This window comes from Balaenoptera borealis (genome assembly GCF_965194805.1).
Source record: "Balaenoptera borealis genome assembly, chromosome: 13".
Taxonomy (NCBI): Eukaryota; Metazoa; Chordata; class Mammalia; order Artiodactyla; family Balaenopteridae; genus Balaenoptera; species Balaenoptera borealis.
The window spans coordinates 22,913,125-22,938,574 of record NC_138870.1 but is presented as its reverse complement, the minus strand read 5'-3'; the positions used below and the strand labels follow the sequence as shown (position 1 = coordinate 22,938,574).

Genomic DNA, 25,450 nt, shown 5'->3' with positions numbered 1-25,450 from the left:
GAAGAGAAAGCATAGCTTTTCTTTAGGTCAGGTAAAAAAAAGACAGGAGAGATGAGTTCAGTGTATTGAACTTTCCCCTGAATTCTTTGCTTTTCTTTCCTCAAATAATGACAGCACACGAACGCCCTTTAAGTCCCCTGGTATAAATATTGCTGCCTCTTGCAAAACGTTGCTTCCCCAAATCTGAGAAATTTGAGGCAAGAAAGTAACTTCTTTCAACGTTATCATTAACTTTATAAGTGAGAAATAACGCTATTTTCTGCCAATTGGAAATATCCATGATTAAAGAAAATGAAACATCTCTGCCATGACTACTCTCCTTTGCTATCAGGTGCCCTGCTACTCACTGTTTTTAGGTTGTTTCTTTTTTTCCCATAAATGAAAGTAATAGTCAAAAAGAAAAGTAAAAACCGTAAAATGTCTGAGCTACAAATTATTGAGTTCCTGGCATTCATTTTTATTATAGATTTGCCATGAGTACCTAAACAAATTTCTGTACTAAGGCATTGCATTTTCTTTGGTTGGAAAGAAAGACAAGAATGAGGAATCAGGGGAACCAAAAAGGATTTTTATCTCTAGTGAACATTTGGTTTAGGTTTGTTTTTATCTTGTTTTGCCAGTTTTTGCTGTTGTTATTGTTGCTGTGTTTTCCTATTCAAGTATTTCATTATTCCCGAGAAGAGAGAATAAACCAGTGTATAATTTTCACCCTAAGATAAATGGCCGTTTTATCAGGGGAATCGTGCTCAGAGTCCGGATGCACCGAACTCGCAGAGTTGCTCTGGTGACGCCTGTGTGCCTGTGTGCATGAGCACTGCCTTCCCCGTGCCTCACCACCTGTCATGGAGAGGTTTTTGGACTCGGGGGAAGTTCAGTCCTTGATGTACATCCAGCCAAGTATGTCTTCTAAATAAACGCTTCAGGATTGATTCAGATTCTATCTTTTGTCTTTGCCTAGATGACCAAATCATCCCGGTTTGCCTGCTACTTTCCCAGTGCAATCACTGAAAGTCGCCTATCTTGGGAACCCCCTCAGTCTTGGACAAACTGGGACTTAGGTCACCCCTACTTTCATGGACAAACAAGTTTTCTCTATGTTTTGTTTCCTCATTAGTTACCTGAGGCCAAAAAAGAGTAAAAATTTCTTCCTTTGTACTTTCCAATTTGTTTTTTTTTGGGGGGTGGTGGGTGATAACTGGGGATGTGCACACAATTTTAACCACTTCTGACTAAATTTTCTGTAAATATAAGTTATTTTAGAATAATTTTTCGTTTTATAGAAAGGAAAAAAATCCAGTTCAACTTGATGATGAAGGAGGCAGGACATTTTTACGGGTCCTCATCCATCTAATCATGCATGACTACCCTCCTCTGCTATCAGGAGCCCTGCAGCTGCTGTTCAAGCACTTCAGCCAGAGAGCGGAAGTTTTACAGGCATTTAAACAGGTGAGATTCAGTAGCCCTCAGTGGTTCCATAGCAGAGGCTCTGAAAATATTGTTTATAACATCCAACCTGACTTCATGGTTGCAGAGTTAATGAGACTGCAGCTTTTCCTGGGGACACTTTCTATTTTTAAAGATAGATATGGCCTTGTCTTAGGCCAAGACACGGTCTATTTTAGAAAGAGATCCCCACAAGTGATTTTTCAGTTAATATCTTTAATGTAAATGACAGGCACTAAGATTTAGGAAGGCACTGGGAGATAATACCGTATTAGGAATTTTGTTGCCAGTGCTGTTAATTTGACCCCAGATTTTACTGATAAATTTGGGTAATGCACTGAAATAAATGTCGTGATTGAAAAAATGTAGAAATCCAGGGCTTCCCTGGTGGCGCAGTGGTTGGGAGTCTGCCTGCCAGTGCAGGGGACGCGGGTTCGAGCCCTGGCCTGGGGGGGTCCCACGTGCCGCGGAGCGGCTGGGCCCGTGAGCCACAGCTGCTGAGCCTGCGCGTCTGGAGCCTGTGCTCCGCAACAAGAGAGGCCGCGATAGGGAGAGGCCCACTCACGGCGATGAAGAGTGGCCCCCGCTTGCCGCAACGGGAGAGGGCCCTCGCGCAGAAACGGAGACCCAGCACAGCCAAAAATAAATAAATAAATAAATAAATAAATAAATAAATAAATTTAAAAAAAAACTAAAGATGTCTCTGCTAAAAAAAAAAAAAAAAAAAAATGTAGAAATCCAAAAGAAAGGAATTGTGATGGATCTAATCTTTTTCTTTGTCGTCTTTGAATGATATCAATCTTGAGACCATTAATGAGAACTATCTCAGGGCTTACATGTATTTCACTAACATTTATTTAATAGAGCATTGATCTTCATTAGGAAGTTTTACAAGGATACGTTAAAATATGAAATAATTAAAAGAGTAATTATATAAATACAGATAATTATTCATATATTTGTAAATGTCACACAATACATATAAATTTAGGTTTAGACTGTATCACTGTTTTCTTCCACTTATTTTTATGCTTCTACCTCTTTTCAAATAGAGAGAGTCTCAGAAAAATTAACTTCAGCAGTAAAATTAGAGTTAGGGTATCTCTTATTTTAAATTAGTCTTTAACACTTTAAAAAGCTTTGCTAGGGCTCACTTTTTTATATGTATAATTCTTCATAACATGTGAATATATTGAGTAGAGTTCACAGATACTTTCAGGGGAATTTTCATGATCAATATACATCTAAAATATGTAAATATATGTAAAATACCCATAGATATTCTAGAAATACTAAACTTCAACTGACGGGCAAATATGTTAAAAAGACTTGGGATTTTTGACATAAATGAAAGAGGAATAAAGGAAATTCCATAAGTAAATTAAGTAAACTAAGGTTTGCAATTCTGTTTCCAGGTGCAGTTACTGGTGTCCAATCAGGACGTAGATAACTACAAACAAATCAAGGCAGACCTAGACCAGCTTCGACTAACTGTAGAAAAATCCGAGTTATGGGTTGAGAAGAGCAGCAGCTATGAGAATGGAGAAATGGGTGAAAATCAAGTAAAAGGTGGTGAAGAGCCAATTGAGGTCTGTTTTCAAGATCTATTTTGAAATAATCCAAACAATATCTTTTAAATCAGCATAAAATTTCCATTTGCCAAGTCAAATATCTGCATAAACTTGTACTTTGGTTAATTCTTGTCAATTGCTCTCACTTGTTACCTCATCTGACTACTTTTTCACTCTTTCTCCTTCCCACTGTAAATCCTATAAGCCAGGAATCAGGACAATAGGAGGGAGTGAGGTGGAGAAAAAGAGGAATAGGTCTTAAGCTGAGACCTGTACAGAGAGGGGAATTTTTGTTTCTACCATTCATGGTGGCTTTTTATTGGCAACCTATAAAACATTCCTTTTATTATTGAATAACCTTGTAAATATGTAAAAATATCCAATGGAAGGTCAATATGCTTTATTACCAACATGAAAATCCCCCAAATCTGTTTTCATCTACAGAATGGTAAGACGCTGATCATAAATCCTCTGTTATATTGGTTTTAATTTTCAGTAGGTTAATTAGTTGCTGCTTTCAGATTTTGCTAAATACTAAATGAACCATAAAAAATTTTAAGCAGTGTTTTAGTAGACTAGTGCCAACACTATAATTGATAATGTACTGAGTTTCTTAAATACCTCTCTAGTGTTTTATTTAGTTGTTATTTTATTATATTTTATTTAGCATCTTTATTGGAGTATAATTGTTTTACATTGTTGTCTTAGTTGCTGCTGTATAACAAAGTGAATCAGCTATATGTATACATAATCCCCATATCCCCACCCTCTTGCATCTCCCTCCCACCATCCCTATCCCACCCATCTAGGTGGACACAAAGCACCACGCTGATCACCCGTTGCTATGTGGCTGCTTCCCACTAGCTATCTATTTTACATTTGGTAGTGTATATATGTCCATGACACTCTCTCACTTTGTCCCAGCTACCCTTCCCCCTCCCCATGTCCTCAAGTCCATTCTCTGCATCTGCGTCTTTATTCCTGTCCTGCCCCTAGGTTCTTCAGAACCATTTTTTTTTTTTTTAGATTCCATATATAGGTGTTAGCATAAAGTATTTGTTTTTCTCTTTCTGACTTACTTCACTCTGTGTGACAGACTCTAGGTCCAACCAGAGGCTGAGTAATATTCCATTGTATATATATGCCACATCTTCTTTATCCATTCATCTGTCGATGGGCACTTAGGTTGCTTCCACATCCTGGCTATTGTAAATAGTGCTGCAGTGAACATTGTGGTACATTACTCTTTGAGGTATGGTTTTCTCAGGGTATATGCCCGATATTGGGACTGCAGGGACGTATGGTAGTTCTATTTTTAGTTTTTTAAGAAACCTCCATACTGTTCTCCATAGTGGCTGTATCAATTTACATTCCCACCAACAGTGCAACAGGGTTCCCTTTTCTCCACACCCTCTCCAGCATTTATCGTTTGTAGATTTTTTGATGATGGCCATTCTGACTGGTGTGAGATGATATCTCATTGTAGTTTTGATTTGCATTTCTCTAATGATTAATGATGTTGAGCATTCTTTCATGTGCTTGTTGGCAATCTGTATATCTTCTTTGGAGAAATGTCTATTTAGGTCCTCTGCCCATTTTTGGATTGGGTTGTTTGTTTTTTTGTTATTGAGCTGCATGGGCTGCTTGTAAATTTTGGAGATTAATTCTTTGTGAGTTGCTTCATTTGCAAATATTTTCTCCCATTCTGAGGGTTGTCTTTTTGTCTTGTTTATGGTTTCCTTTGCTGTGCAAAAGCTTTGAAGTTTCATTAGGTCCCATTTGTTTATTTTTGTTTTTATTTCCATTAGTCTAGGAGGTGGGTCAAAAAGGATCTTGCTGTGATTTATGTCATAGAGTGTTCTGCCTATGTTTTCCTCTAAGAGTTTGATAGTGTCTGGCCTTACATTTAGGTCTGTAATCCATTTTGAGTTTATTTTTGTGTATGGTGTTAGGGAGTGTTCTAATTTCCTTCTTTTACATGTAACTGTCCAGTTTTCCCAGCACCACTTATTGAAGAGGCTGTCTTTACTCCATTGTATATTCTTGCCTCCTTTATTAAAGATAAGGTGACCATATGTGTGCAGATTTATCTCTGGGTTTTCTATCCTGTTCCATTGATTTATACTTCTGTTTTTGTGCCAGTACCATACTGTCCTGATTACTGTAGCTTTGTAGTATAGTCTGAGGTTCCAGAGCCTGATTCCTCCAGCTCCGTTTTTCTTTCTCAAGATTGCTTTGGCTATTCGAGGTCTTTTGTGTTTCCATACAAATTGTGAAATTTTCTGTTATACTTCTGTGAAAAATGCCAGTGGTAGTTTTATAAGGATTGCATTGAATCTGTCAATAGCTTTGTGTAGTATAGTCATTTTCACATTGTTGATTCTTCCCATCCAAGAACGTGGTATATCTCTCCATCTGTTGTAATCATCTTTAATTTCTTTCATCAGTGTATTATAGTTTTCTGCATACAGGTCTTTTGTCTCCCTAGGTAGGTTTATTCCTAGGTATTTTATTCTTTTGCTTGCAGTGGTAAATGGGAGTGTTTCCTTAATTTCTTTTTCAGATTTTTCATCATTAGTGTATAGGAATGCAAGAGATTTCTGTGCATGAATTTTGTATCCTGCAACTTGACCAAATTCATTGATTAGCTCTAGTAGTTTTCTGGTGGCATCTTTAGGATTCTCTATGTATAGTATCATGTCATCTGCAAACAGTGACAGTTTTACTTCTTCTTTTCCAAATTGTATTCCTTTTTATTTCTTTTTCTTCTCTGATTGCCATGGCTAGGACTTCCAAAACTATGTTGAATAATAGTGGTGAGAGTGGACATCCTTGTCTTGTTCCTGATCTTAGAGGAAATGCTTTCAGGTTTTCACCACTGAGAATGATGTTTGCTGTGGGTTGGTCGAATATGGCCTTCATTATGTTGAGGTAGGTTCCCTCTATGCCCACTTTCTGGAGAGTTTTTATCATAAATGGGTGTTGAATTTTGTCAAAAGCTTTTTCTGCATCTATTGAGATGATCATATGGTTTTTATTCTTCAATTTGTTAATATGGTGTATCACATTGATTGATTTGCGTATATTGAAGAATCCTTGCATCCCTGGGATAAATCCCACTTGATCGTGGTGTATGATCCTTTTAATTTGTTGTTGGATTCTGTTTGCTAGTATTTTGTTGAGGATTTTTGCATCTATATTCATCAGTGATATTTTTCTGTAGTTTTCTTTTTTTGTAGTATCTTTGTCTGGTTTTGGTATCAGGGTGATGGTGGCCTCATAGAATGAGTTTGGGAGTATTCCTTCCTCTGCAATTTTTTGAAAGAGTTTGAGAAGGATGGGTGTTAGGTCTTCTCTAAGTGTTTGATAGAATTCACCTGTGAAGCCATCTGGTCCTGGACTTTTGTTTGTTGGAAGATTTTTAATCACAGTTTCAATTTCATTACTTGTGATTGGTGTGTTCATATTTTCTGTTTCTTCCTGGTTCAGTCTTGGAAGGTTATACCTTTCTAAGAATTTGTCCATTTCTTCCAGGTTGTCCATTTTGTTGACCTAGAGTTGCTTGTAGTAGTCTCTTAGGATGCTTTGTATTTCTGCAGTATCTTTTGTAACTTCTCCTTTTTCATTTCTAATTTTATTGATTTGAGTCCTCTCCCTCTTTTTCTTGATGCGTCTGGCTAATGGTTTATCCATTTTGTTTATCTTCTCAAAGACCAGGTTTTAGTTTTATTGATTTTTGCTATTGTTTTCTTTGTTTCTCTTTCATTTATTTCTGCTCTGATCTTTATGATTTCTTTCCTTCTGCTAACTTTGGGTTTTGTTTGTTCTTCTTTCTCTAGTTCCTTTAGGTGTAAGGTTAGATTGTTTATTTGAGATTTTTCTTGTTTCTTGAGGTAGGTTTGTACAGCTATAAACTTCCCTCTTGGAACTGCTTTTGCTGCATCCCATAGGTTTTGGATCGTCGTGTTTTCATTGTCATTTGTCTCTAGGTTTTTTTTGATTTCCTCTTTGATTTCTTCAGTGATCTCTTGGTTATTTAGTAACGTATTGTTTAGCCTTCATGTGTTTGTGTTTTTTACGTTTTTTTCCCTGTAATTGATTTCTAATCTCATAGCGTTGTGGTCAGAAAAGATGCTTGATATGATTTCAATTTTCTTAAATTTACTGAGGCTTGATTTGTGACCTAAGATGTGATCTATCCTGGAGAATGTTCCGTGCGCACTTGAGAAGAAAGTGTAATCTGCTGTTTTTGGATGGAATGTCCTATAAATATCAGTTAAATCTCTCTGGTCTATTGTGTCATTTAAAGCTTCTGTTTCGTTATTAATTTTCATTTTGGATGATCTGTCCATTGGTGTAAGTGAGGTGTTAAAAGTCCCCACTATTACTGTGTTACTGTCGATTTCCTCTTTTACAGCTGTTAGCAGTTGCCTTATGTGTTGAGGTGCTCCTATGTTGGGTGCATATATATTTATAATTGTTATATCTTCTTCATGGATTGATCCCTTGATCATTATGTAGTGTCCTTTCTTGTCTCTTGTAACATTCTTTATTTTAAAGTCTATTTTATCTGATATGAATATAGCTACTCCAGCTTTCTTTTGATTTCCATTTGCATGGAATATCTTTTTCCATCCCCTCACTTTCCATCTGTATGTGTCACTAGGTCTGATGTGGGTTTCTTGTAGACAGCATATGTACGGGTCTTTTTTTTGAATCCATTCAGTAAGCCTGCGTCTTTTGGTTGGAGCTTTTAATCCATTCACGTTTAAGGTAATTATCGATATGTATGTTCCTATGACCATTTTCTTAATTGTTTTGGGTTTGTTTCGTAGGTCCTTTTCTTCTCTTGTGTTTCCCACTTAGAGAAGTTCCTTTAGCATTTGTTGTAGAGCTGGTTTGGTGGTGGTGAATTCTCTTAGCTTTTGCTTGTCTGTAAAGCTTTTGATTTCTCCATCGAATCTGAGTGAGATCCTTGCCGGTTAGAGTAATCTTAGTTGTAGGTTCTTCCCTTTCATCACTTTAAGTATATCATGCCACTCCCTTCTGGCTTGTAGAGTTTCTGCTGAGAAATCAGCTGTTAACCTTATGGAGATTCCCTTGTAATTTATTTGTTGTTTTTCCATTGCTGCTTTTAATATTTTTTCTTTGTATTTAAGTTTTGATAGTTTGATCAATATGTGTCTTGCCGTGTTTCTCATTGCATTTATCCTGTATGGGACTCTCTGCAGTTCCTGGACTTGACTGACTATTTCCTTTCCCATATTAGGAAAGTTTTCAACTATAATCTCTTCAAATATTTTCTCAGTCCCGTTTTTTTCCTCTTTTTCTTCTGGGACCCCTATAATTCAAATGTCCGTGTGCTTAATGTTGTCCAGAGGTCTCTGAGACTGTCCTCAATTATTTTCATTCTTTTTTCTTTATTCTGGTGTGTGGTAGTTATTTCCACTATTGTATCTTCCAGGTCACTTTTCCGTTCTTCTGCGTCAGTTATTCTGCTATTGATCCCTTCTGGAGAAATTTTAATTTCATTTATTGTGTTGTTCATCATTGTTTGTTTGCTCTTTAGTTCTGCTACGTCCTTGTTGAGTGTTTGTTGTATTTTCTCCATTCTATTTCCAAGATTTTGGAACATCTTTACTATCATTATTCTGAATTCTTTTTCAGGTAGACTGCCTATTCCCTCTTCATTCGTTTGGTCTTGTGGGTTTTACCTTGCTTCTTCATATGCATATTTCTCTGTCTTCTCATTTTGCTCAACTCACTGTGTTTGGGGTCTCCGTTTCACAGGCTGCAGGTTCGTAGTTGCCGTTGTTTTTGGTGTCTGTCCCCAGTGGGTAAGGTAGGTTCCATGGGTTCCTGGTGGAGGGGCCTGGTGGCTGTGTTTTCATGGATGAGGCTGGATCCTGTCTTTCTGGTGGGCCAAGACCATGTCCAGTGGTGTGTTTTGGGGTGTCTGTGAACCTAGTATGATGTTAGGTAGCCTCTGTGGTAATGGGTAGGGTTGTGTTCCTGTCTTGCTACTTGTTTGGCATGGGGTGTCCAGCACTGTAGCTTGCTGGTTGTTGAGTGGAGCTGGGTCTTAGCATTGAGATGGAGATCTCTGGATATTACATGGATCCAGGAGGTCTCTGGTGGTCCAATGTCCTGAGCTCGGCTCTCCCACCTCAGAGGCTCAGTCCTGACACCCAAGCGGAGCACCAAGACCCTGTCACCCACACAGCTCAGAAGAAAAGGGAGAAAAAAAGGAAATAAAGAAAAATAAAATAAAATAAAGTTATTAAAATTAAAAATTTAAAAACATATTATTAAAATAAAAAATAAAAGAAGTACTTTAAACAAAAAAAGAATAGAGCAGTTGAACCAATAACAAATCCACCAATGATCACAAGCACTAAAAACTAAACTAAGATAAGCATGTAAATCAGAAAATAGTCAGTCTCATACAGCAAACCCCAAGTCTACAGTTGCTCCCAAAGTCTACCGCCTCAGTTTTGGGATGATTCGTTGTCTATTCAGGTATTCCACAGATGCAGGTACATCAAGTTGATTGTGGAGATTTAATCCACTGCTCCTGAGGCTGCTGGGAGAGATTTCCCTTTCTCTTCTTTGTTCGCACAGCTCCTGGGGTTCAGCTTTGGAATTGGCCCTGCCTCTGTGTGTACGTCTCCACCCAGACAGGATGGGGTTAAAGGAGTGGCTGATTAGGGGGCTCTGGCTCACTCAGGCTCACTGAGGAGAGAGGGGTACAGAATGTGGGGCGAGCCTGTGGTGGAAGAGGCCAGCGTGACGTTGCACCAGCCTGAGGCATGCTGTGTGTTCTCCCGGGGAAGTTGTCCCTGGGTCACGGAACCCTGGCAGTGGCAGGCTGCACAGGCTCCCGGGAGGGGATGTGTGTATAGTGACCTGTGCTTGCACACAGGCTTCTTGGTGCCTGCAGCAGCAGTGTTAGCATTCCATGCCCATCTCTGGGGTCCGAGCTGATAGCAACGGCTTGCGCCCATCTCTGGAGATGTTTAGGTGGTGCTCTGAATCCCCTCTCCTTGCGCACCACGAAACAGTGGTCTCTTGCCTCTTAGGCAGTTCTAGACTTTTTTCCCGACTCCCGGCTAGCTGTGGCACCCTAGCCCCCTTCAGGCTGTGTTCATGCAGCCAACCCCATTCCTCTCCCTGGGATCTGAGCTCCGTAGCCCGAGCCTCAGCTCCCAGGCCCCACCCGCCCCAGCGGTGAGCAGACAAACATCTTAGGCCGGTGCGTGCTGGTCGGCAGCGATCCTCTGTGTGGGAATCTTTCTGCTTTGCCCTCTGCACCCCTGTTGCTGTGCTGTCCTCTGTAGCTCCGAAGCTTCCCCTCCACCCACCCCCTGTCTCCACCAGTGAAGGGGCTTCCTAGTGTGTGGAAGCTTTTCTTCCTTCACATCTCCCTTCCAGAGGTGCAGGTTCTGTCTGTATTCTTTTGTCTCTGTTTTTTCTTTTTTCTTTTGCCCTACCCATGTACGTGGGGAGTTTCTTGCCTTTTGGGAAGTCTGAGGTCTTCTGCCAGCATTCAGTAGGTGTTCTGTAGGAGTTGTTCCACGTGTAGATGTATTTCTGATGTATTTGTGGAGAGGAAGGTGATCTCCATGTCTTACTCCTCCGCCATCTTGAAGGTCCTCCTTAGCTCTTATTTTAATCTGCAGGATTATAAACTATTACTATTTAGAGAGGTTTACCTACCCCGAGTCTTCTGTTTCTTGGAATACCTAAAATATTTTGTAGTGCAGGGTGATGAGCAGGAGGTAATTAGTGGGAGGGGGAGGTAATTAGAGTCATCAAAATGCTAAAATGTTCCAAAGGGAAATTCAGCGGTGGGTAACTACTTTCTACTTGTCTCAGGACTAATTATCACTGATCTGCACAACAGTTTTGACTTAATCCTTTAGGAACTTTTTCTGTGATTTTATGTTGTAAGTTAGTAGAATGTAGAATTTCTAAAGCTTTTTTTTTTGGTTAAAGTAGAGTTCTTCCATAGTATATTTAAGAAATAAGAGAAATTTCAACATTTATTTTGTATTTGCTGTACACAGACTCTTATAGCAGACACTGTCATGCATGGTATATCTTTTAAAATGTTACAATAAACTTTGGAGATAGTTATAAAGATCACGTTTCTGAGCATGAATCAACTGAAATTCAGAAAACCCAAGGGTTTGCTCATTGTCAAGCAGCTCTATGTGATTTTAACTCAGGTCTTTTTGATGATAAGTTCCAGGCCCTTTAATGTAAAATTGCACTTTCTGATATAATACTTTGTTATTTAGAGATGTATCATGCTTGAGCAAAGTTAGAATACCTCTTTCTTTTACAAATACATATTTTGTAAGTATTCTAGAGGATAAATGTAATGTTGCTTCCCCTTTCAGAACATTTTATTCTTTTATTTTAATAGAGAATAGGTCTAAACCTCAGGAAAATGCAGTATGCGTTTGTAAAAGTTTGCCCCCCAAAATCACTGAAGAGTAGAGGTGAGATGTTCCATGAAGGATGTTAGTCACCGGTGTGCAGTTTAAGTTCCCAGTCATGAGGGAAAGTGGAGAAAGAACCTCTTTTATAATGTATATCAATGGCATCCTCATAGCAGTTTAATAGACAGTTTGTATTGATGGGAGAAAGAAGATGAATAAGTCATCTGAGGATAGTCATCTTATTAAAGATAAAACTACATTACATGTGGGCTATAAAACTATTTTTCTAGGGACTTCAGAGGAATACAAGTCAGTGAAGCTGAAATGTATTTATTTATTTGTTGACTTCAGGATTTATCAGTTCAGCAAATGGTAATAATTTTCGGTACTTAAAGCAGGAAGTGATTTAATACAAGGAATTAAATTTTTGAACAGTCTGGAGGAATACAGTTTAGAGGCTGCCACTGGACTATTGATTTCAGCATCAAACAATCATAGCTATGATTCAGAGGTGAAGAAGCTGCTTCGGCTACTGCCAACACTGCTGCTGCCACCGCCACTGACTCATACCTTAGAAGCCTGTGGCCAGATAATGGGACCCTCAGATCTATTGGGATTTTCTTTTCAGCCCTCATAGCCACAGGAAGATGGCCTTGAATGGATAGTGTATTAAGAGTATAGGTTTTAGAGTCTGAAGCTGTATACAGTCACTAACTGTATGTGTGACTTTGGGCAACTTATTTTATTTCTTTCAGTTTTATTTTCATTGTCTTTTCAATGGACTTAATAATGGTACTTAGCTCATACGATTACTGTGAAGATTAAATGAGCAAACTCTGTGCATGTGGTGTGTCAGTTAATATGGCTTCAGTGGGAAAATATAAACAACAAGGTGACATGTTATCTACCAACAAGTCAAGAAGTGAGGCTCCAGTTTTAATTAGTTTATTGTCTCAATGCAGTCATCATGGACCAGTGGCCTTACTTCTGAGACTGATCTTTCTCATGGTTGCATCACGACAGCAGCATCCTAGACATCACAACACTGTTACAGAAGAATATCTGTGCTTTTCTAAGTCTCCTGTTTAGGAGCAAGTAAACCTTTCCCAGGCGCCCCCCTTAGTAGATTCTATCTCATGTCTCCTTGGCCAAAGCAGGACCACATGTTTACCTCTAAACCAATGGACTATAAGATTAGCTTAGACTAAATAAAAGATGCTCTGCAGGCTAGGATACTCTCCCCCGAGTTACGTGGGGGAAGGATAAACGAAATCAAAATCTGCTGGCAAGAAGGAAGAAAGGACGTCGGTGTCTGCCAAAAGTCCACAGTCAGTGAATGCTTGTTATAATTATTATTGGTTTTTATGTGCAACACAGTGTGCTGTTTACTATGATGCATATAGAATTATGAAATCTTAAAAGCTACTTGTTAAATTAAAATATACTTGTAGGGTTATCAAGTCTATTTTCTATGTAGTATTTGTTCTCTCTCTAAATAGCTCACCTAAGTGAGATATTTCTTAAAATAAAACAAACTTCTGTGATGGGAAATTCAGTACCTCCTGAGGTAGAACATTCTGTTGAAATTAATGTATAGCTAGCTTAAGAAATAGAATAGTACCAATAAGAAGTCTCTGTGGTCCATCCCTATATCCCAGAGGAAACCATTATCATGAGTTTATGTTAATAATTTCCTTGCTTTTCTTAATTGTTTTACCATGTACATCTATATTTTTAAAACATTTAACAAAGTGAAAAGTATTTCACTTAGTCTGTTTTAGATATGTTTTGTCCTCCATCTTTGTTGTTGTATAGCAGTGACTTATTCATTTTCTCTAATATACATTATTACATTTTATGCACATGTTTATCTAGTAAACTGTTGATGGACATTTTTTGTTCTTTACAGTTCTAATGTTTTAAAAGAAAATTTGCTACCAAAAGGAGCTTAAAAAACTTTTTAATGTCACCTGATGCACATGTTTAAGCATCCCTTCAGGATATATATTTAGGTGTTAATATCTGGTATGTTTACCTTTACCAAATAATGCCAGTTGTTTTCCAAAGACCAAATGATACTCCCTCCAGGGTATATAAGAGTTTCTGTGGTTCCCCATCCTGATGACTACTAGTTTTCTCACTTTTCCATTTTTGATAATTGGGTGTGTTTGGTGTATTATCCCTATTGTGATTTTCATTTTGCTGGATTATTATGAGGTTGAGCATGTTTTTGTATGTTTATTGGACATTTCACTTCCTCTTCCAGTTTAGATAAGCTAAATTCTGTGTGGGCAGGTAGTTAGGTCCTACCAATTCATGTATAGCTACCTAAGGTTAAAAATATTTTTGACATAAAGTCATGGTGATGCTATAATTCAAACTTGAACACTATCTTTTCATCTATTATTTCTTTTTTTCTTGCTTTACTGTGTTGGTAAGATTTTCCAGTACAGTGGTGAATAGATGTGGTGATAATGGGTATACTTGTTTTGCTTCTGATTTTAAAGGGAATAATTTTAATATTTCACTATTGAATATAGTTTTATGGTACTTTTGTTTTTTTGTAGATACCTTTTACCAATTGAGGAAATTCCCTTCTGTTTTTCGTTTGCTAATTTTTACTATGGTTGTTGACTTCTATTAAATGCAGTTTATGCATCTATCAAGATTGTTATTTTTCTTTATAATCTGCTGATTTTAATAACATGAATCATAAATAGAGCTGCTACCATAGTAACCTTGCATTTTAGAATAAGTGTATCTTGGTGATATTTTTCACAGTACTACATCTAGTTTGCTAGTATTTTGTTCAGGATTTTACATCTTTGTTGTCAGTGAGGTTGGCCTCTAATTTTCCTTTCTTGTACTGTTCCTGTCAATTGTTGGTATCAAGGTTAAACTAATTCTGTAACAAAGTGAGTTACACCGTCTTTCCCTTTCTTTGTCTCTTCTGTGAATGTTTGGTAGAACTTTTCTAAATCTGCCTGGGCCTTGGATTTAGTTTGTGGGAAGACTTTAACTAGTAATTAATTTTTAAAGGTTATAAATTCATTAAAATTTTCTATTTGGAGTCAACTTGTATATTTTTCTGGCTATATACTTTAGTTTTCAAATTTATTCATCTTATTTCATTATCTTTTTTTTTTTTTAAACATCTAATTTTTGTTTGTTTGTTTGTTTGTTTTTAATTTTTGGCTGTGTTGGGTCTTCGTTTCTGTGTGAGGGCTTTCTCCAGTTGCGGCGAGTGGGGGCCACTGTTCATCGCAGTGCGCGGGCCTCTCACTGTCGCGGCCTCTCCCGTTGCGGAGCACAGGCTCCAGATGCGCAGGCTCAGTAGTTGTGGCTCACGGGCCTAGTTGCTCCACGGCATGTGGGATCTTCCCAGACCAGGGCTCGAACCCGTGTCCCCTGCATTGGCGGGCAGATTCTTAACCACTGCGCCACCAGGGAAGCCCCCATTATCTTTTTTTAAAAATAAATTTATTTATTTATTTTTGGCTGCATTGTGTCTTCTTTGCTGCGTGCAGGCTTTCTCTAGTTGCAGTGAGCTGGGGCTACTCTTGGTTATGGAGTGCGGGCTTCTCATTGCGGTGGCTTCTCGTTGCAGAGCACAGGCTCAAGGCATGCAGGCTTCAGTAGTTGTGGCGCACGGGCTTAGTTGCTCCACGGCATGTGGGATCTTCCCGGAGCAGGGATCAAACCCGTGTCTCCTACATTGACAGGCAGACTCCTGACCACTGCGCCACCAGGGAAGTCCCTCATTATCTTTTAAAATATCTGCTATATCTGTAGCTCATACCCCTTTTTCATTCTCTTCTTCTTTTTCCCTTTAGATTTCACACTTTGTGTTGTACAAGTCTATGGATTTTGACAAATGCATAATGTCAGATACAATCTCACCAGAGCTGGATATACTTTATTCATCCGTTTAACAAATCTATTTTTGGCTTTGTTGAGCTCCTGGGTTTGTTTGCTATTTCATTCTATTTATCCTACTGTACTATAGCCTTTTATGTTGACATACTTTTCAGACTTTTAAAAAATTTAATGATATAATTTCCTTCTAAGGAGCTGCATCCCACGGATTTTGACAAATGGTATTTTTATTGTTGTTCAATATTAGATATTTAAATAATTTCATTATGATTTCTTCTTTGGCCCAGTATAGTTTCTTGGAAATGAGTTTTTAAATTTCCAAATGCATTCTCAAAATTTGCCCTTTTTTTGGTTATTGAATTCTTAATTAACTTGTAGCAAGAGAATGTGGTTTTGATGATATCAGTTATCCAAAATTTATTGAGACTTAATTTTTGTTCTATTATATCTTCAGGTTTTAGAAATATTTAATGTGGGCTCAAGAAGAATGTGAATGCGTGTAGGGTTCCTTATATGTGATTAGTAAATCTAGTTTATTGTATTTAAATCATCTATCTAATCACAAATATTTTTGTTTTCTTGATGTATCAAAAATTGAGAGAGATTTGTTGACATTTCCCACTATAATGGTAGGTTTATCAGTTTCCCCTATAGTTCTATTAATCTTTATATGTTTTAAGGCTATTTTATTAGCTGCCTATAAATTTAAAATTATTTTTAACTGGAAACAAAAACCTTTTATCAGTTGAGAGTTATTTTCTCCCACTTCTGATGATATTTTTCCATGTTTCTGGCTGCCGTTGCTACTGTTGAGAAGTTTGCTGTGTGTTGAATAGTGGTGCTTTAATTCTGATTTTAAAACTGACTAAATGTTTGTTAAACCTTATTATTGCCTCCATATCTATTAGTTTCCTTTTTATATTTTCCATACCTGTGACTTTATGCTGAATTTGAATAATTTCTTAGAGTCGTCTGAGTCGCTCTTCAGGCATGTCTTATTTGCAGTTCACTTTACCTCTTGACTTTTAATTTCAGCCATTATACTTTTTCACACCTGCAATTTGACTAAATAAATCTTCTTGGTCATTTTTGATCATCTTTTGTTGCTTGCTAATTTTTGTGATTCCATATGGCTATTTTATAGCCTGTATGTAACACTAATTCCATATTTCATTATATATTTGGTCATCTTTGATTATGAGCTCATATCTTTTATTAATAGACTTTGTTTTTAGAGCAGTTTTAGGTTTAGAGAAAAATTGCACAGAAAGTACAATGCCCTTATATCCTCTCCTCCCCTTCCTTCAGTTTTCTATTATTAACATCTTACATTAATTAATGTGGTACATTTGTTGCAATTGATGAGCCAGTATTGATACATTATTATTAACTGAAGTTCATAATTTACTTTAGGTTTTGCTGTTTGTGTTGTATGATTCTGTGGGTTTTGACAAATGTGTAATGCTATGTACAGTATCATATAGAATAGTTTCATTGCCCTAAAATTCCTCTCTGCTCCACCTATTTGTGCCTCTCTTGTGAATCCCTGAGCCCCTGGGAACCCCTGAGGAACCCTTTATCTTTTTACTGTCTCATGTATAGTTTTGCCTTCTCCAGAATATAGGTAGAATCGTACCGTATATAGCTTTCTCAGACTGGCTTCTTTCATTTAGCAATATGCATTTGAGGTTTTTCTATGTCCTTTTGTAAATCGCTAGCACATTTCTTTTTATCGCTAAATAATACTCCATTGTCTGGATGTACTACAGTTTGTTTCTCCTAATTCACCTATTGAAAGACCTCTTGATTGTTTCCAGTTTGGGGCCATTATGAGTAAAGCTGCTGTAAACATTCGGGTGTAGGTTTTTTTTTTTTTTTTGAGCTCATATCTTTAGGATTTAGGCTTTGGGGGTTGAAAGACGGTATGTTTTCCTCCTTAGAGTATTTGTGATTACCTTGGCCTATGGCCAGGGGGCGCTGTGAGCCTGAGACCACATTGCTTCCTTCCCACACACGGGTGTAAAGGCAGGAGTCTCGGCTTTAGCTCCACAGACTTGACACTTGCTTAGAGCTGGCTTGTCTTTCTGGGTTGCAGACCTAGTACTACTGGCATTTGCCTTCAGGGAAACTTACCATGTTGCCCTGAAGCTTGGAACTCTCTGATCTGGTTTCAGGTTACTTGTTTTCCATTGTAGATGGTGGGTGGGGTCTTTCAGAGTTGTCCTTCATTTCCAGTGAGCCCAGAAATGTACTTAAAATAGGTTCTGTATCTAGGATCTAGTGGTTTTCTAATAGGAAGGCCTTTTGCAGTTTTAAGTGTGCTATTCTTGCAGAAGTCCTTGGGAATGTGTTTACTTAGATAGTTACTAATTAAAAAAATGTATTATGGACTTAAATTCTCTGGAATATGTGAATTCCTCTGAAGTTTGTGTTTAATCCAGAGAAGATTTCATTTGCCTCATAGAGACACTTTGAGATACAACATTTTGTAAACATGTTAGACAAAGTTTTTGGCTTGGAACTTCTGGAGCCCTTCTATTAGTGGGAATTCTATCCCCAAATCTTGAGTGAAAGTGGGCTTGTCTTTGTATATAGGAGCTCAAGAGAGTTTTCTCCCTTTCTTGGCTTTGACCAAGCCAAGCCAAGACAGGTACCCCTTTGTTCTTCTATGGGCCACGTTTTTCCCTGGCTCGTCACTGTGGGTGTCTCCTTTAGGTATTCCTGGTCCTGAGGCAGGTTTCTGGTCAGACCTTCCATCTTCCTTGGGATTCAGGCTTTGCTTCTTTTCTGTTGTGTGTGTGTGAGACAAATTAAAACTCAGTTGTTGGTTATCCGCTTGGGCTGATGCCCTCAGGGCCAACAAATGAGTCCATGCTTGATTACTGCTTGGACATTTCATGTATTTTTCTGGTTTCTGGCCTCCATTTGCTTCCTTCTTTTTACTAAAAAGAGATAGTTTAAATATTTTATCTATCACTTCTGAATGTTGTGTAGTCAGAGGGGTTCCTCTGCACTTCTACTTCAACATTTTCTATTTTTGACAGTTCTTAAAAGTAGAAAACTCTATTTTGAGCTCATATATTTATCCTTGTAATGTCTGTTTACTGATGTTAGTATTGAGGCAATGTGGACCATATCTGAACCTACTCTACTTGATTTGCTGTCATTTTTCTCCAGAGAACAACCCTTCTTTTGAATATTCTGCTTAAAGTACAATTTCATCCCTTCACCATCATGCTTCCTTACCTTTGTACACACCTGAATTTCTCATTTCCCTTCTGAAAGTTTGATATCTAGAATCAAATCTAATATTTGAGCTATGGCTCTTGTCCTCAAAGAACGAACACATAGATTAACACACATAAACCAGCATGACAAACGTATGAGTGAATATTGAACTGTTGTAGCACAGAAAAGGGAGAGGTCAGTGCGGGCCTGACTACTTGGAGAAGGCTTCAGTGTTTTGAAAGATTGGGAGGATTTCGTTAGTTAGTGATTCAAGAATAGTCACGAGAGAAGCAGAAATTCAACAGGTATAAGTGATTGGTATTTGAAGTGGCTGGGAAATCGGGAGCCTTTGAAGATTTGATGGTTCAGCACAAGAGACTAAAGGAGGGACCCAATTAAGAGCCTCTTGCCCAAATTCAGGTGTGAGGTTAGGTAAGCATGAACTAGGGAAGCAGCAGTAGAAACGTATACAAGTAGGTGCATTGAGAAGCCAGGAAAACGGTACATGTATAATAGATTAATATAAGGAGAAAAAGTGAGAAACTACAAAGTTACTAACTTGTACACAGCCAAATAATCTACATGATACAATGAACCAACTGCCAGAGATAGTGACAGTTTATTGTAAACAGGATGAAATATATCACACTATCAATGGAAACAGCCAGTAGCAGGCAGCATGTACTCTGGCAGGCCAATCAGATAATAATCCTTTGTTGTTTAGTAAATCTTTACAAAGGCTCTAAACACAGGATGATTGGCATTGTTTTAAAACAGCTCATAATGGTCTTTGTGCCTGCTTAGATATCAGAAGAGCAGATAGCATTAAAGTAAGTCTTCATTTTAGTAATCAGACATGTTTCCGATAACATAAAAGTGGTTTTTTCCCTCAGTGGTAAACTCTGTGTACTTGGGGCAATAAATGTGAATTGATAATCCATTTACTAACACTAAGAAATCTCAGCAGAAGCCAAAATTATCCCATTATGGAAGTTGATCTCATATAAGCAGGGGGAGGTCGGGGTGGATTTGGTCTTCTAGTAAGCCCATTGCGTCCCTAGTACCTATGAACTTTATTACCTAGTATATCTTACAGGGTTTCCCTTTATTAACTTGCCTTCCACGACATTAAAAGATTATACCATGGCTGCTGAAAGCTTGATGGCTGGGGTGTAACAAGTTGACTGTCTCAGTAGTGTTACTAGCGCCTCACATTCAAATATGTTGTGTTGACTTCTAAATATAGGAAGGGGAGGGATTAACTCAGGAAACCATATGCGAGTGGGTTAAGTCAGGATTGCCCTGTGTGCTCATTCACCTCTTAAGAGTTGAGAAGCAGGCCACGTGGGCATCACAGGACACAGAGTTCCCACTCGTGTTAAATATTTTGGTGGTTGTTAATTTTTCTTCACACTGATTGTGCTTCTGTGTCTGTATATCTATATTTATTTGTCTCTGCATCTAGCTACCTACCTATATGTGGTTGCCTGCTCCTTTTAAAAAAACTTATAGGGCTTCCCTGGTGGCGCAGTGGTTGAGAATCTGCCTGCCAATGCAGGGGACACAGGTTCGAGCCCTGGTCTGGGAGGATCCCACATGCCGCGGAGCAACTGGGCCCGTGAGCCACAACTACTGAGCCTGCGCGTCTGGAGCCTGTGCTCCGCAACAAGAGAGGCCGCGATAGTGAGAGGCCCGCGCACCGCGATGAAGAGTGGCCCCCGCTTGCCGCAACTAGAGAAAGCCCTCGCACAGAAACGAAGACCCAACACAGCCAAAAATATAAATAAATAAATAAATAAATTAATTAATTAATTAATTAAAATACTTTAAAAAAAAAACTTATAGTCTTCACTGACGTCTGATGTTTAAACCATCTATCTAGTTTTTATTTCAAGGACTGTTTTTTCCTTTTCGGGGTTTCTGATTGATTCTTTTTCATATCTATGCATTCTAGATTCATATCTGCCTGTTTTCACTTCATAACTTTTTATTCTTTTAACGGGTGTGTGATGTATGGGGCAGAATTAACTGGGAAGTGCCCCTGGGGGCTCACTCTGGGTTGCCTGGGCAACAAACCGGCTGTCTGTTTGCAGGGTGGGGTGGGGTGACGTGAGGGGCAGGGCAGCATCTTCTCTCCTAAGAGGCTGTGCACTAATTTGGCTTCTCATGGGACCTAAGGCTTCTGCCCCTCAGCAGGAGCATTCTCATTTCTGTGGGCCTCATAGCTCGTGTACCTGGTCAATCCCTACCAACAGGCACCTGAATCCAGACTGCCTGGAGCCTAAGACGTTTTGTGTACGTCCATTGACCCGTTACTCTCAAACTTGCCCTGTGAGAAGTTGCTACGAGGTAGGGACAGGGGTGGTTACTCAGAAGTGTAGACCCAGACTGGTGTCCAGCAGAGCAGCCGTACCTCTCTGGGGGGTGATGGAAGGCTGGGGCGCACACGCCTTCTCTTCTCTGCTGGCCCTTGGCTTGTAGTTCCCCCTTTCCCAGGAGAGCTCTCCCTTATCCCTGCCGAGTGACGCTATGGGGTCATCCCGGAGCCGCGGTAACCACAGAGGGGTCCACCTGGGGTGAGAGACGTTATTCCTCACTTTATCTCTATGATTATTTTAAACGTACTTATGTTTCAAAGTCCTTTCAGATTATTTGATTGCATTTCACTGGGAATGATATAATCTCATTATTGATTTTTTTGTTGTTGTCTTTCTTAGCATTAACTTTCCTCACAGGTATTTGAATTTTAGATTGCTGATTTATCTTACTGAGAGAATGAATTCCTTCCTTCCTTCCCTCCCTCCCCCTTTCCTTCCCTCTTTTGCTTTTTCTCTGCTTCTCTCTCAGCACCCCTTCCCTGTCTGATGGTTTTTCTCTTAGCTCCACATCTCATTACTCTTTAAAAGCAAAACTCGGTTTCCATTCTTTGCCAACCACTTCTGATCTTTTTTCTTTGATGAAGCAAACAGGCAAGGAGGCTGATCCCTCTAGAAAGATATCTTGAAAGAAAATGGTGCTTTCCCAAGTGTTAGTACTTTGATTCTGCACAGCAGGGAAATAGTTCTATATAGACTTGGTTTCTTCAGCACAACTTGTGATTGACTAACTGACTCTTGGCAGAAGTAACTGATAGAATGTCTAACCTTCACTGCTTGGTTCAGAAAGACTACATGAGTTTCAGACAGAATATTCCTACAGGATCTGACCAATGAGGGACCCTGTGATAACTGCATGGAGAACTTTTATCCATTCATTTGGGAGAGTGCTTTCCTGAATTTTCCTTTTATGGACTTTGTTTTCTTGTCTCCACTTTCTGTTTTTGCCTTCAACCTCCTTGTATATTTATTTTACTTGTTTATATCACATTACATATCTCTGTCCTTTATGTCTGAGCTGATGTTACTGAAGGTGATTGCTACACATGAGTGTCACTTAAAGTCCTTTCACAAGACATGCATCTGAAAACTAATTTTTGGCTTTGAGCCAAATGCTACTTATACACATTCTCATTCTATTTGGTTGTAATGCAAATTCTTAAATGTAATGCTTATATCTCCTGAGTTTGTTTCTTCCAATTACTTCCAGGATAAGAATCTTTTTCCCTCTTGTCTTCTGGCCTACATTTAAAATTAATGCCGTTTTAGCATAAACTTATTATTTCCTTTCATGTTATAGAGGACAGTTACTATTTTATTCATTTTTTCACTTTGCCATTTGTTCTCAAGTTCATATAAGTTGGTAGCGTGGATTCTAACTTCCTATATGTTTTTTTCCTCAATGAGTGGCTTGCAAGGAAATTATAGAAGTTGATTCATTCAAATCAGAACCACCTCTGTCATTGGGCCAGGGAGCAGCGTTTCCTTAATGATTGCTTGCTGAAGAGGGAGTTGAAGAGAAGGTGCTGATTTCTTCCCCTCACCTTCTGTACATACAGCCCCCTCTCATAGTCACATTGGGCTGTGCTCTGAGGTGACTGTGACTAAGAATGCTTTCTTCACATAACATCAGGTACCAGACATAGTCTGTAAGGGCTCTATTTATATCACTGTTTTCATTTCCTGCACAGTGCTTTGTTAGTCTTTGTCACCCTGCTGACTAAAGGGTTGCCTATCCTTTCTAATTTCATATAATACTGGTGAGGAGCATATTAAAAAGTATTATATAATATAAATAAAGTATTATAGAAAGTATTATAGAAAAAGTACTGTACATTGCTGTGCTATAGTGGGTTTCTGTTGTGCTCCTATGAAAGCAGCTATTAGTTTACATCAAACATGCCTATCATCAGTACATTCCCTTTTTTCTGGAATATGTCTTTAAGCAAAGAGAATGCACTCCAGTGGTACATCCTTTTTTGGTTACTTATTTATCAGAGATATAGATAGTCAAAGAGATTTGGAGTATTTTCTAGGATGTCTGATTAAACATCATCAAATACTCATCAAACGAATCTGAAAATGCCATGTTTGTATTTGTCTTAGGACAAAGGGAAGGAAAGGACAAAGGTTTGGAGTAAGACTAAGAATATGCATTTACCCTCTAGAAGGGCAGGGATTTGTGCCTAGGTTGAGGGAAATCTGGAGGGACGTTATCGGCCATTGTTGGTGGACACAGCCTCTTCCCTGCACTGTGGATCTTGGGCCAAGTCTTCAAGCAGCCTTAGGTGCCAGCCAGGGAAGCAGAAATGACCATGACCCCATGATGGTCTGAATTAGCTTTACAGGCAAGGTCAGATAAGTAGATCTAGGCTGATGTTAGGGTTCCTGCATCCCCCTGGATATCATCCCGAATGGGTGGTATATGATGTTAGTCTTAGGTGGGAGGGAGAGAAAATACTTCATTCTCCCACAGTGAGGCTATCATTCAGTTGTCTGAAGGAGGTGCTATTTACTAGGAAGAGCTTCAACTAAATTATCATATGGTTGGTCAGTCAGGTATAAAAGACTGAGTATTAGATTTTTTGTGTGTGTTTCGGAGGGAGGTGGGAAGGGAAAAGGATGGCATTTGACATCTGAAGTTGGGAGGAGGGTGATTGGTAAATGATGCCACTGATTCAGTTAAATAGTGGATACAGGAAGAGAAGGCTAGGAATCCAGACGGTGAGCAGAACGCTTTGCAGTCTTGCTGACTTGATGACATTGCTGAGGAAGGACACCTGTCACTTCACTGGGATGGGGACAAAGAGAAGACATGCACTGAGCTATTTATTTTTAATAGATCTTTACTGGAGTATAATTGCTTCACAATACTGTGTTAGTTTCAGTTGCACAACAAAGCGAATCACCCATATGCATATACATGTCCCCATATCCCCTCCCTCTTGAGCCTCCCTCCCATCCTCCCTGTCCCACCCCTCTAGGTCATCGCAAAGCACCAAGCTGCTGCTTCCCACCAGCCAACTATTTTACATTCGGTAGTGTATATATGTCCATGCTACTCTCACTTTGCTCTAGCTTCGCCCTCCCACCCCATGTCCTCAAGACCATTTTCTCTGTCTGCCTCTTTATTCCTGCCCTGCAACTAGGTTCATCAGTACCACTTTTTTTTGGTTTTTTTTAGATTCCATATGTATGCGTTAGCATACGGTATTTGTTTTTCTCTTTGACTTACTTCACTCTGTATGACAGACTCTAGGTCCATCCACCTCACTACAGATAACTCAATTTCGTTTCTTTTTATGGCTGAGTAATATTCCATTGTATGTTGTATATATGTGCCACATCTTCTTTATCCATTCTTCTGTCGATGGACGTTTAGGTTGGTTCCATGTCCTGGCTATTGTAAATATGCACTGAGCTATTTTAATCACAGCTGTAGTAGATGCAGGAAGTCCTACATTGTAGGATTTGGAAAGTTCTTTTTTTTAAAAAAAGTGATTGCCCTTGTTTAAGTTAAGGAGCCAGATCCTCATTAATTTGTGCCCATGTTTAGTTCACCATATGGTTCATACAATATTATTTTCTTATATCATTTTTGCTATTGATTTGAAAGGAGTTTCCATGCCTGATGCAAAATAAATTTGAGAGCAACGCTGTGTTCAGAACCACTATTTGTTTAGGTATTCACTCTGAGTCTGTCTAGAGCCATGCTGACTATCTAATTTCTAGACTCTTCCCTAAATTTCTAGACCCTTCTAGACTGTCCTTGCTATGTTGTTTCTGAATGTATTGCTTTATGTTACAGTATATACTCTGCAATTAAAAATCTAGCCACCTCAATAAAATCACTTAACTAAGTGGTTCCCATATTCCACTAGAGGAAATAAATTCAAGTTCTTCCAGATGATAGGAAACAATTACAGTAAAGTGCAAGTATTTTTGGAGTTCCATATTTTTTCTTCATCACTGCTGTCAAAAGGATAATATGGATATTTACTATAAGAATGGCATTGTTCTCAGTGTTAACACATTTTTTTTTTTCCTGAGCCTACTCAGCTCTGGGACTCTGCATAAATTATAATTCTACATTTTACACATAACTAATATTTTGTCGTTAGGATAAAGCCAGGGCTTTGTAGATTTGGACACTGATGTAGGGCCAAATTTGCATAGGATATAAAAAATATAATTAATTTCTTCCCTTTCTGGAGGAGAACTCTCAGAACACCTTTACTTAGAGAATTCTGGCATCAACATAAGAAGACAAAACCTCACTGTAGTTATATAGTTTACATATTTCTTAAATTCCCCCAGTCGCTGTTTTGGGATCTTCCAGATGTTCTGTGTGTTAATATTTTTGTTTGGTTTAATTACATTGAATTATTTTCTGAAATTAAAGGGGGCCATTTATTGAATTCTCCAGCATTGCCTCCTTTTGCTGACTGCTGGCGATTTTAAATTAAAATAATTTTTCTTCATCATTCCCATACTTAGAAAGTTTAGCATTGTC

General features: G+C 38.6%; 1 protein-coding gene across 4 annotated transcripts in view; it reads left to right on the top strand.

Annotated features, from left to right (window-relative positions):
• ITPR2 (inositol 1,4,5-trisphosphate receptor type 2) overlaps positions 1–25,450 on the top strand; it is a 519,313-nt gene that overhangs the window by 214,063 nt on the left and 279,800 nt on the right. For all 4 annotated transcript variants that reach the window (XM_082352042.1, XM_082352040.1, XM_082352041.1 and 1 more), the window contains 2 exons: positions 1,281–1,446; positions 2,859–3,032. In XM_082352042.1, coding sequence (XP_082208168.1) covers positions 1,281–1,446; positions 2,859–3,032 — 340 coding nt within the window. The remainder of the gene's footprint in view (positions 1–1,280; positions 1,447–2,858; positions 3,033–25,450) is intronic.